Source organism: Hylaeus anthracinus, unplaced genomic scaffold (genome assembly GCF_026225885.1).
Source record: "Hylaeus anthracinus isolate JK02 unplaced genomic scaffold, UHH_iyHylAnth1.0_haploid 11981, whole genome shotgun sequence".
NCBI classification, from domain to species: Eukaryota; Metazoa; Arthropoda; class Insecta; order Hymenoptera; family Colletidae; genus Hylaeus; species Hylaeus anthracinus.
Genome location: NW_026534329.1, coordinates 9,774,504 through 9,787,470, shown reverse-complemented (window position 1 = coordinate 9,787,470; position 12,967 = coordinate 9,774,504). Strand labels below are relative to the sequence as shown.

Genomic DNA, 12,967 nt, shown 5'->3' with positions numbered 1-12,967 from the left:
CACGGTGGCCAGACTCGGCGCTATACGAGAGGCTACGGGATCTCTAGCGAACACTACCGTTGCCCTCCCACGCTACCTCCGCCATATGCTGGCGGAATGTCTCCTCCGGTGGGGAGCGGAAGGCTCTCCCCACCTAACCGCGGACGCCACAACCCACAGTCCGTCCTGGCCCTTTTAGTCGCTTCTTACGACAAGCAGGGATAACTGTGGGCGTATTCTATTCCCCGCCCCACAGGGAAGAGCGCCGCCGGGAATCCCATCCCGACGGCGCCGATGTCGGGCACTGTGAAGGGGGGGGGGGGGGCATCAGATATTTGGACAGCCCCCCTCGTGCCCGGCGATTCTGCGGATTTTCACGGTGGGTGAACCCAGTGGCTGGACTCGCCGGCCTGCATGTCGCGAGACCGCCTCACCACGCCGGGCGTCTCAGACGACCGGTCGGGGAAGGAGAAGCGTTCAGAAGGGTCCAGCCCCTCCAGAGGCAGTGGAGGCAGTAGGTAGCCGCCGCCATTCTGACCGCCTCATCCTCTTCCTCTCTATGCGAACGGGATCGGATCTCTCCCGAACCCGCTCGTCATCCTCCTTCCGCGAGAGGACTGCCTCGCAGAAGGAGGACACCGCCCTCCAGGACCCCTCGCTCTCGACCATGGCAGCAACAACGGCCGGCGGCGAAAGGTCCCACCCAACAACGATTTTGAGCGCCCGCCTCTCTGACCAAAAGGCCGGGCACTCCTCCAGCATATGCTGAGCTGAGTCTACCTCAGCCCCGCACTGGTGGCATTCGGCCGTCGCCTCGGCCCCAATCCTCAGCAGGTACTCACCGAAACAGCCATGTCCGGTGAGCACCTGCACGAGCCGGGCTCGACGCCTCCACTCCTCGACCGCACCATCCGGCGGGGCGGCACCACTCCGACGAAGGATTTGCAGAGGTCGATATATATCGGCGTCCGTCTCCGTCTGGAGATCAAACGGCACCACCCCCGCCAGGACGGCAGCCGCCTCGGGGGATATGGTGCGGTAACCCCTCGCGACCCTGATGGCCATGTGCCTTTGCACGCGGCACAGCAGTATCCTGCTGCGCCGACAGGTTATCAGGTCGCTGGTCCATACGGGCGATTCGTACAGGGCCATTGACCGCACCACTCCCACGTAAAGGCGCCGCACCCTCTCCTCCGGGCCCCCGAGGTTGGGCATTAGACAACCCAGTAGGGTCGCTTCGCCCTGGACTCGAGGGACCAGGCGGTCGAAATAAGCCTCGAAGCGCCAGCGGCTATCCAGCTCGAGGCCGAGGTACCTCATTGTACCTCATTGGGGCGTCTGCCGCAACAGAAGCAGTTCGTGAAACAGGACAGCCTCCGTTTTCTGCGGCGAAATCTCCAGCCCCAGTGCCTGAATTCTGGCGACGACGATCGCCACCGCCATCTCCGCCAAGCGGATGAGCCCCGTCCCGGGGCGTTCCGTCACAATGATCAGCGTGTCGTCTGCATAGCAGACGGGAGCAGCCCGCGCAGTACCGAGTCGTACCCCAGGTTCCATATCAGGAGTCCTAAAACAGACCCCTGGGGCACGCCCCGGTTGACACACCAACATACCGGCCGTCCGTCATGTCGGGGAACTCGATCCACCTGTCCGACAGATAGTCCCGCAACACGACCCGCAAATAGGTGGGCACTTCATGATCTTGGAGCGCCTCCTGGATCGTGCCCCAGCGCAGAATGTTAAAGGCGTTGGCGATGTCAAGGCTGATCGCCAACGCCAGCCTGTCCCAGGAGAACACCCGGCCCGCGAGGGCGCGTACGTGGTCGATCGCGTCAAGCGTCGACTTGCCTCCGCGGAAACCGTACTGGCAGTCCCCCAGTCCGGGACCACCATTGGACAGGATCCCCGACAGGCGGGCAGTGAACACACGCTCGAAGAGCTTGCCCACCTCGTCGAGGAGACAGATCGGCCGATACGCGGAGGAATCGCCCGCGGGCTTTCCCTTCTTCAGGACGAAGACCATCCGCGCCCGCTTCCACTGAGGAGAGATGGTCGATTCCAACCTAACCCGAAACTTCTTTCATGATTATCTCAACACGCCTGCAATATTTTCTAAATTTAAAGGCATTTCTTCTTATGTAAACCACATATAAGCTTTCGAATAAAACCAAAATCAATCAAATCGGTCCACGTACAACTGAGATATCGTAGTATCATGTCATGAATCTGTCAGAAACGGTATCTTTCGTATGATTTTCCCGTCGTCAACCCTTAGCCAATAGAAGCTAAGCAAAAGCCGAGCGTCGTTTGTCGACTCTCGGAATCATTCGGTTCGGCATGGCTCGTCAGCCATCGAGCGTCGAGAGTCGAAATAGATAACCTGTGTCAAAAGTTTTTACACTATTGCATTATGAATTAAATTTATATCAGCAAAATGTTTTCAATTTAGACTTTTTATGTAGGGTTTAATAACAAATTGCAGCCAGTGTTGTAAAATGTTGATCGATCTTGATTACAAGCTAAGTTGTCAAAATCTGAATGGCGAGATACCTTTATTCATACAGAAAACTGTTTTCAATATAGATCCATACCACCAAAGTGTTTTGAATTTAGACTTTTTATGCAGAGCTTATACAAATGAAGGAAACTACAGGCTTGGAGGTTATTCGTTAACAAATTGCAGCAACTGTTGTAAAATTTAGACTTTTTATGTAGAGTTTACAGAAATATCAATTTTATTTTTATAATTTTAAAATAGATTCTATATAATAAATTATTTGTAAAAAGAAGTGAGATCCGATAAAAGACTTCAAGAAAGTAAAAGAGTTACGCCAAGTACATGAAAAAGTGGAGGACTCAAGGAGTTATCATTGAAAAATAGAAGATCCGCATAAAACACTACAAGAAAATAGAAAAATATGTGAAATCGAAATAAGCTGCCAGATGATTTGCCTAGATTTCCGCGGCCTGCAATTCAAATGCTTGGCGTGGCCAGGCAAGGGCAAGGTGTCGATGAATAAGAATTATTTTAAAACGCAATACAATGAAAGTGTACTCATAATATTGTCAGAGTTTTAAACTAACAAATTATCTAAAAGCTTGCGAGAGTAAAGGTATTGGCGTCGATGAATGACCTTAGAAATATTTTAAAACCCAATACAATGAAAGTGTACTCATAATATTGTCAAAGTTTTAAATTGACAAATGACCTGAAAGTCTGTGAGAGAGAAAGTATGGGTATCGATGATTTAAGAATGCTTTGCCTGGCCACGCCAAGCATTTGACTTCCAGCCTGCGGAAATCTAGGCAAATCATCTGGCAGCTCATTTCGATTTCACATCTTTTTCTACTTTCTTGTAGTTTTTTTATGGGGATCTTCTATTTTTCAATGATAACTCCTTGAGCCCTCCACTTTTTCATGTTCATTAATTACAACAGTTACAGTACGGAACCGGGCCATGATCGACCCTGTCCTGAGTGGTGACCGCTTCGGGGTGGTTGGAGGGCGCAATCGCTACTTCCTTCCATTCCTCAGCGCGATCCTAATCATTAATTATTAACTTACAATGATATATTAAATATTAAATCTCATGTATATATTGCAACGTGATTTCCCGACACGGTCCGCGATCCGCGTCGGGAAGCGTGAAAAATGAGAATTTTCCGACTTCTCACGCCTTTACGAGAAAACCCGAGCGCCAGGTATCAGGAGATACCGGCGTGAGAAACCGAACTACGCGAAAATTACCACGGCTAGCGATCCGGATCGCGGAGAGGGGTGTGGATCGTCGGCGAGGAAAGGAAGTCTGAGAAAGCCGTCTTCACGGCAAGACGGGGCGGATTAACACAGCACTCGTTTAAAATAATATAGAATATATTGTACGCGAAAGATGTTACAAAATACGGTGTACACTGTGCTGATTTCGTTCACGTTAGCCCAAATTCCGTCGCGATTCGCACAAAAGCGACTTTGGAAACGATGTTCGGACAGTCTTGACGCGGTCGCGGTGGGCTCAACACGTGCGCGTTACAATGGACTCGCGACTAGATGTTCGTTATTTCGTGCAATAACCTACGAAAAGGCGATTTACGATATCCTATCTATGAGCGTGAGGTAAAGGAGGAAGCGCTTACCGTACCGTTCCGCACGTGCGTCGCTGTCGAAATAGGACGAGATACGCGAGTTCGTCGCACGCGTTGGTTCACGCGCTTCCCCCTAGCCTCACCTCAACGGTCGGCAGCACGCGGCACACTATGGCGGCCAAATTCAAATTGCGTTATCGGTGCGCTCGTTATCGGCGGTCGTCCAGTCTAGTCCCTCGGTGACTTTGGTGGCGTGTCGGTGCTGGCATCCCTCGAAGACTCTGGAGCGGGCCGGGTCTCGGTGCACTCGAGAACTCGGCTGACTCCGCTGTCCAAAACGGCATCCTGCCCTCTGAAGGTCGTAGCGGAATCCAGGGGCTGTTACCAAGAACCTCCAGCCCCTGTCCATTTGAGCTTCGTCTGGCCAGTCCGTGCAGCCGGCGCCGGGTTAGACGGGATCGGTAGCCTCTAAGCCGCATCGCTCGATGTTGCCGTCGTTAGCCCAACGCTATTGCCCTTCAGATACCCAAATTAGTCATAACCCTGGGTTACTCTGGTGGCGCTCGCGATCTTGGTCGGTCTCGTTCCCCGCGGAGAGTTCACCTACTTTGTGACGCGGCAATCTGCCACGACACAATATTTACTTAAAATTATTGTATTATAAAAGCAAAGCTAAAATGCGAAAAAATGTAAACAAAATTTATTTTCGATTAAAAAAAAAGTTAGGTCTCAATGGGACTTTTGGCATTAAGTGGGGCATAAATGAAAATTTTTTTGAGGGACGGGAATAAAAAAAATTTAAATAGTGTTGAAATTTGAAAAATGAATGTTTCTCTCGGAAAATCTAAAAATTGTATAGATCATAAATTCAAATATTTTGTTTTGAAATTTTTTCGTAAAGTTCATTAAGAAACACACATTTTAAAAGAAAAATGTTTTATTTGGTCAATTTTTAAAAGAATTATAGCTATTTGAAGAAAAATGTTTTTCTAAATTCATAACTTTTTTTGTTTGAGTAAAAAAATTTGAAAAAAATCACGGTAAGGTATATAGTAGGATACTATAACATATACAAATGTCAACCAAATCGAAAGCAGTCGGATTCAGAAGTGGTTGATTTGGGATGAAATGCCTTATATACTATAGAAGTGTTATAAGAAAATTCTCATGACGTTACATCATTTTTATTCAGGCGTAATAAGAGTTAGCAACTTACTCTAAATATAAGTACATCAGTTTTGATGTTTCTTTGTTATTGGTGTATGGGAGAATAAAAAGAATGGATCAGAAGAAAGACAGAGTAACATTTATTATAAAAAGCGTGTTACTACAATAGTAAATGCAAACAGTAAAAAAATGAAAGAGCAACGTAATCAGTAAGGAATATTCATGTCGTAGTCATCCTTGTGATAAATGAAAATATTTTTGAACATCATGTTAGGTCCATCGTATGCGAAGTCGTAAATTGGTTTATCTAGAGGGAAACCATATGGGTTATTGTCAAACATGTAGTTACCCCATATTCTGGAGAAATACTGGCGTTCCTGTGAGACTGGGCTAATATACAAGAATAATTGGAATGGCATTCCTTCTTTTTTGCCTTTTGGCAACAGTAGTCTTTCTGGGAATCCTGAGATCCTTTCGTAATAAGTGAATGGTTCGCTATAATTAAGAGATCTTTGAATTTTCTGATAGTACAATTCACTTGGTTCTGGATCAGAGCTTAGGAAGAAGCAATCTTTGCTGTTACGTGTGATTTTATTTGGACCTGCATTCACTGTTAAGAAAAAATAACAAGTTACATTAGGTAAATATTCAAATGTCAAAAAGTAATGGACTTTAAAAGTACCTGAAAGATGAAAACTTACAATCAACAAACCAGTTGTCCATCTCGTAGAAATATTTGAAATTTTCCTCAAAGTCTGCGTATTTGCGATTCGAGTTAAATGCTGGTCCAAGGAAAATTCTGAAAGCTGCCTTCATCGGTTTGTCTGCAGTAACTGCAATGTGGAAATTGAATGGTTTGTGATTCAGACGGTATTGTCTCACTTTGACTAAAAGTGTTTCAGCTTCTGTATCATCTTGAACCATTAAACCATTGCTTATCGATGCGTCGTATTGATCAAAATATGTAATTAATTTATCAACAGCAAAGGATTGAATTTTCAGGTTGGGATAAACAATTTCATCCTTGGTGTATGGTTTCTGTAGCATACTGTATCTATAAACATTGAACAACATTAATTTCTTTATTGGTTTTGAATTATGTGAGCTTTATTTCGAGTCCCTATAATGTTATCATTAGACTGCGGATCTTTATGCAAAATAAAATCTTCGCGAACGTGTCTACAAATATTGAACCTAAATAGGAATTTATTTTATTCTGCAAATATTATAACATGAATTTTTTATATTCTTGCATATTGTTTGCATTTTGTAGTTTTTTGCACATTCAAATTTCCTATAAATGCGTAAAGTTCCGCAGTCTAGATATCATTAACAATGCATTCTTAAACTAACAAATTATATGATTTGTTTAGAATATCACTAAAGATCGATTAGTATGAAAAAGTAGTTACCTGTAATAATAATCAAGCACTCTCTTGTATAGTCGATAGAAAGCAGGGTCCCTTAGTGAAGTGGAGAACATTTCTAAAGAGCTAGGAACTAGTTGATAACTATTTGCTGGTTCTAAATTGAAACCAAGGATCTTTCTTCCAAAATAGTCAATGCTGCCATAAAAGTCTCTATTGTAGGAATCAGCGTTACCCTCGATTAAGTTTCCAAGAATATTCAAACCTTCTGGAGTGTAAATATTGGCCCATTTACCATCACTTTTTAGTACAAAACCAGAATCAATTGCGGCAGATAATCTCGACTCCATATCGCTAATGTCCTATAACGAATGAAGTTATGCTAATGAATTAAATTCCGATTCATGGAAGGGAAGTGTAATTTCTTATCAGTTTACTTATTTTCTAGGGAAGAGTGTAATATCATTATACTGATTACAGAATTTCAGTTTTAATTCAAAATTAATTTTGCTGAGTTACAGTGAAATTACACTAGTCTGACGTTTCCAACAATTTAACAGTATACTTCTGTAAACTCTTTATTAAAATATGTGTAGCAACATATCACTATAAATTACTTTTTCCAGTCTTGTGATTACTGTATCTTTCATTAGATGTCTTTTTAACCGACTTCGAAAAGGAGGAGGTCACTCAATTCAACATGTATATTTTATGTTTTTTATAAATTTTTAATGACACACGACCGAATGTACCAATTTAATATAATATGTAGTGCATTTACCTTGATGTATTTGTATTTGTAATATGGGAAGGAGCTCCAGTATGGCCTTTGGGTAAATGGTAATCCGCCAGCAAACATCATGGTGGGATAGTAACCAGGGTAGAAAGGTTTATTCCAATCGAAATCTTCAAGCTTAGGCAAGTCATTCGAAAGTCTTTCGAGGTTGTATCTATTCAGTAATTGTTTATGTCCATAAAGGTATTCCTCTCCACGATAATTTGGGAAGCCAAATTCTTTGGATTTTTGCCAGAATGGGAAGTTTTGTCGGAAGAAGAAATAGTACTCGTTTAACCCAACATCTTCCACAAAATAATTCAATTTGTTCTCCATATTGTACTCGCGGTTAAGGTACCAGCCAGAATAATTCGCATTGATAAAGTATGTTGTGTAATTAGCAGATTTCGGACCTGAAATTTAATGTTCCTTAACGTTAACAATGGTAGCAGATCTTTATCTCGATGAATTCGAAAGTATTTTAATTAGCTTTTCAGAAATGCAATTCGATAATAAGTACTGTATAATTTAATCAATGAAGGGTAATGCGATGGAAGTACAATTGGACTATGGTTGTTGTTCATTTACCTTTTTATAAATTTAAATGTTTTATAAATAAATTAATTTTTCTATGATAAGATTGAAACTAAAGCAAACCTGCAAACTTGCAATGTCTTTATCATTTTTCTAATTTCTTATACATTTACAAAGTTTCTATAATTTTTTGATGCGTTTATAAATTGTAGGGAAACATACAACTTACTTATTGAAGACACTTGTAAATTTACATGAAATTGTAAAATTACATAAAGTTTTCAAGTAACAGGTAAACTAATGAATTATCTATTTGTAAGTTTATATCAATTTTGTAACGAGTCAAATGTTGATTAACTTCCAAGGGCTTTAAGTATTTAATCATTAATTGCAGTTAACAATAGACTTTCCAATTGCAATTAACGTTAATTATATTCAAAATTTGTCTTTTGAATTACAATTACAATTCATTCTAAATTGAATATAATTTTCAGTTATTATTGATATAAATTACAATTTTTTACCTGGTTGATCAATTGATAGAAAATGTAATTACTTAATGTTCTACACTTTCCACAACGGGTCTGTATGCGTTACCGTAAGACCGATTCTTAATTTTAACAAAGATTTGGATAGTTGACGTCACGTACTACAAAACGTATATTCTAGTTTTTTGATAAAATGTTTTAAAGTATGACCCGCTGAAAAAAGCGCATTGAAAAATTCAGTTTGCGACTGTGAGAAAACCAATTATCCGATAATTACTGCTTTTTGCACACGCGAAGAACATATTAATCACTACTTGTTCCCAAAAGGACAGCGCTTTAGCTTAAAAAATGGCGGAGATAGGAATTTTTGAAAAAAAAACGCTGAATTTTCCGGTTTTCCAGATTTGTCTCCGCTTTTCATTATCCGATCGAAACGGAACAGAGTTGGGAGTGAAAAACATATACCTATTAATCTACGCATCCCCTTTTATGTAACTGCACAATCGGTTTGCTGTTCGTATTTTTGTCACACAAAAATGCTCTATTGATTGGCCTAATAAGATACTTACCCATCTTGCCGTAAATCTGTGGGTAGTGGGCTTTTTCGAGCACTTCCGAGTTGTAGAAAGCGTTTGGATACAATTCATATACTGGCGGAAGTTGGATGTACTTAGTATCTGGCCTTCTAATTATTGCATTGTAAAGGGCGTAAATGTACTGGCCCTCGTTCATATAAATTCTTGCCCAAAGAGCCGTTTTATAGAACACGTCGAAATCGTTTGCGTAATAGAAAAGGTCGAATAAGGCCATTAATTCTTTAAGCAGCTTTGGATAATAAACCGAAAATAACGCTCCTCGAGGAAGCATTCCCTTTTCGTAGAAGGAGAGGAATTTCTTCGCAGCCTGGAAATTGTTTTGGAAAATTATTATTTGTAACTCAATATTATATTTAATATTTATAATGTAATACCAATGGAATATAAATACACTCTATTTATACAATGAAAACATTTAATTTACTATTAAAATTATTTATTTATATTTAATAAAATAGTTTTTTCTACATTTTACGTTTGCTAAATCCATTATTAAGTCGTTAAAATCTAAAGATCTTAATAAATCATTTTCTATAAACAAAGAGGCCAGAGAGGATAATTTTTCATTTAACATTGTAGATCGATGTAAATCTGCATAGTTATCGACAGAACATATTCAAATTCTTCAAAAAACTGTTTTCACTGAGAAGTTTTCATACAATTTTACTAAGAAAATATGAGGCCCTGTTGAAAACGAGGCCCGAAGCTATAGGCCCCTTAGCCTTATGTAAATCTGGCATTGACTATTTATAACTTAATATATTTATAAATAATACTACTTTATAACTTATACATCGTTAAATATTAATTTTTAGTTCATTTGTACTGTCATTCTTCACAATAAATTGTTGCAACTTTTGCACCAACCATTTCTGGTTCTATGTCGACCGAGACTCGATAAAAATCAAATGGGATCAGACAATTTGGAGCCTAAAGGGTTGAGAAATTTGTACGCAGGTAAATGTTAATTCGTGTATATTTAATTTTCGTATTATTTAAATTTTTACGTTGGTAAAGAATTTATTAAAATATCGATAAGTTTTCAAACAACGTGTAAATTCATGAATTTTTCGTAAATTTACAGAAAACTTGTAGATTAGTGAAATATTTATTAACTTTCCAGATACGAAAGTGTCTTAATTAATTAATTAATTAATTGTTACCAATTTAAAATAATTGCAATATATCAACTATATACCCAAGAAAATATAAAAATCACTGCATGACTAAGGGGACATCGGCTAGGTCGACATAAATATAATTTGGTTTAATAATTATTAGCAATTGCACGCAGACGTTACACGTGTAAAAATATTCTAAAAAATATTCCTAAAAAAATTTTGTGACATTCTAGTTTATTAATTTCTTTTTTTATAATCAATGATATTCTACATACTCTCGGAAATCTTTAGGATAGATATAATCCAAACAACAGTTATTAGTTTATATAATTTGCGAAATTACTAAGAAAATACGAAAAATTGGCAGACATATAGAAGCAATAAATATTTGTACGGTTTTTATAACGAACCATTTACAATAGAATTTGTGACATAAACACATCAGTTTATAGTTTCGTACGAATTAGAAACATTAAATTTACTGTAAAGAAGTCTTAAAAAATGTTTTAATACAAAAGTGGAAGAAGATCTCATCCCGAATAACATAAAATTTAGTTCATTTACCTAATGCCTAGAAGAGTTGCAGAAATTATAAAATCAAAATGAAATCCCACGAAGTATTAATTATTTATAAATTAATGTAAATTTCATGTTTTTTTTTTAGTGAAGTTTTAAAAATTTAATAGTTCGAATATTTATTGCTTCTATATTTCTATCGATTTATTGTTTTTTCTTGTTAATTTTGCATCTTATATATATAACTAATTTTTTTTATACTGCATCTAATGTAGAGATTTCCAAGAATATGTAGAATATCATTGTTTATAAAAAAGAAGTTAATAAATTACAATTGAACGTAGTTTTATTTTTTAATTGACCAGTGTACGAATACTTACTACACCCAGTGTACATGCAAATGAAAAGAGTTACCAACCTCATTTCCGTAGGAGTTAAGGTTGGATTCGATGCTCCATGCTTGGCCCTCATCGTACAGGTCGCGATTCACCACCATGGGTTGGGAGACGTGATAGAGCAGATTGTAAACTTTCTTCTGCTTCAAGAGATAATCCGTGTCGGCCGTTCTTGTTTCGTAGTACGCCGCCTGGGCGAAAGAAATGGCCAGCAGCCCCAGAAGCCACAGCCGCAACATCTTGTATCGGGTGAAGAACTGGAATCCTAAGGCGATGATGCTGGCTGCGCTGTCACTCTTATACTCATTGTCAGTCATCCCCTCTCTGTGTTATTTATTATTCAAGAACAATCAGCTTGTGTCACCGTGATTGTTCATTACAGTGATTCTCAACAAAAGAGTGTACACCCTTCTCCACAACGATTGTTTTCAAGGACCACAGGCGAAACCTTCTTCGGTTTATAAATAATAAGCTACGTGAGATTTACAGCTTCAATAAAAATGTTGGGATTGGTGGCGATTCCAAATGTTTATGCTATTTCTTTGCTCAGTCATTACTTGTAAAACAGCACCAAACCCCTTTCAACAAGTATGAAGTCACAAATGTTATAATTAGACTGCGGATCTTTATGCAAAATAAAATCTTTGCAAACGTACCTACAAAAACGGAACCTAAATAGGAATTTATTTTACTCTGTAAATATTATAATATGAATTTTACTCTGAATTTTTTTATATTCTTGCATACTGTGTGCATTTTATAGTTTCTTGCACATTCAAACTCCCTATAAATGCAGCCAGTTATAATTTAATTTTTAATTTTTATCTAACGCGACCGAAATGTATTGGATAATATATTTACGATTCATCCACGTTAAGAAATAATGTTCCAAATCATGCTATACAATTACAATTTAATCATATATAACTTCTTTCTAAAGTCATTTCTAAAGTCTTTCTCAATCATTAGCAGTACTTTCATCGTAATATTTAGAAACAATTATTGTAAATAGAGAATTAATTTGATTAACAAATTAGTTTGCTCTTCCTTTCCTTCGATTCCTTTGATTCTGAAGATGTAGTTGTTTGTATAATTATTATTAATAAATATGCGTTAATTTTGGTAGTTGTAGTGTTAAAATGATCGAATTATTAACTCTTTGCATTCGAGAGGAGTTTCATCTGGTGACTAAAAAGTGACAATCTTTATTCGTGTTAATTTTTGTGATAATACTAAAAGGGTCCAATATGTCCCCCCCCCCCCGCCGGAAGAAAAAAAAATTTGATTTGAATCTCCTCATTGAAGTGCAGTACCATTAGGGTAGTTAAAACCAAGTACCAAATTTTGAGATTTTTGACCAACGTTTTCACAGCGCAAATTTTTTATTTCTTTTGCATATTGTTATCGACATTAAACTGACGTGGAATGATAAGATCTTGAAATGACCTTTGACTTTTAAAACTTTCGATAAATTATATATTTAACCGATTTTGAAAAGGAGGAGGTTACTCAATTCGACATGTATATTTTTTTTTTGTTTTTCTTTTGTAGAGCATGTCTCCGAGGTGGTCTCATTATCAAAAAATTTTGACATTCCTCATTTTTTACCCGTTTTTTTTTACAAAAGACCGAAAAATTTTATATTGGTTCTTATTCCGAAACGAATCGACCAATTGGATTGAATCTTTTTGCATCTGGTAGGGCTTCGTTGCCTCTTAAAAGCTTAAAAAGATATTTGACCTACTTCCATTTTTTACCACTTTATTGCACTTTTTATCGCAAAATTGTACTATTTTGTCACGTATGTTCGGCCTGAATTCGATAAAATCGATGAAACCCTTTATATTTTGCTGTCGGACAGGTTTTCGAGTTGATCACTTAGCAAAAATGATTTTTCTTATTGTTTATAACTATTGTTATTGCAAAATTCCAATTTTGTTTTGTGA

General features: G+C 38.6%; 2 protein-coding genes across 2 annotated transcripts; both read right to left on the bottom strand.

Annotated features, from left to right (window-relative positions):
- Positions 1 to 456: 456 nt before the first annotated feature.
- LOC128885602 (uncharacterized) lies at positions 457 to 1,299 on the bottom strand. The gene has a single exon (XM_054139701.1). It carries the CDS (start codon positions 1,297 to 1,299, stop codon positions 457 to 459), a length of 843 nt encoding a protein of 280 aa, XP_053995676.1.
- A 4,047-nt stretch (positions 1,300 to 5,346) lies between these two features.
- Positions 5,347 to 11,803, bottom strand: LOC128885662 (arylphorin subunit alpha-like). Its single transcript, XM_054139825.1, has 6 exons — positions 11,045 to 11,803; positions 8,963 to 9,296; positions 7,378 to 7,784; positions 6,642 to 6,958; positions 5,931 to 6,283; positions 5,347 to 5,839 (listed from the first exon to the last, which is right to left on the bottom strand). The coding sequence occupies exons 1-6, from the start codon at positions 11,336 to 11,338 to the stop codon at positions 5,436 to 5,438; spliced, it is 2,109 nt and encodes a 702-aa protein (XP_053995800.1). The 5' UTR covers positions 11,339 to 11,803; the 3' UTR covers positions 5,347 to 5,435.
- Positions 11,804 to 12,967: the final 1,164 nt, after the last annotated feature.

Coding starts and splice junctions, on each gene's coding strand:
- LOC128885602 (XM_054139701.1), bottom strand. CDS start 1,299: ATGAGGTACCTCGGCCTCGAGCTGGATAGCCGCTGGCGCTTCGAGGCT.
- LOC128885662 (XM_054139825.1), bottom strand. CDS start 11,338: ATGACTGACAATGAGTATAAGAGTGACAGCGCAGCCAGCATCATCGCC. Junction 9,297..11,044: donor TTAACTCCTACGGAAATGAG/GTTGGTAACTCT, acceptor AACAATTTCCAG/GCTGCGAAGAAATTCCTCTC. Junction 5,840..5,930: donor GGACAACTGGTTTGTTGATT/GTAAGTTTTCAT, acceptor TTTTCTTAACAG/TGAATGCAGGTCCAAATAAA.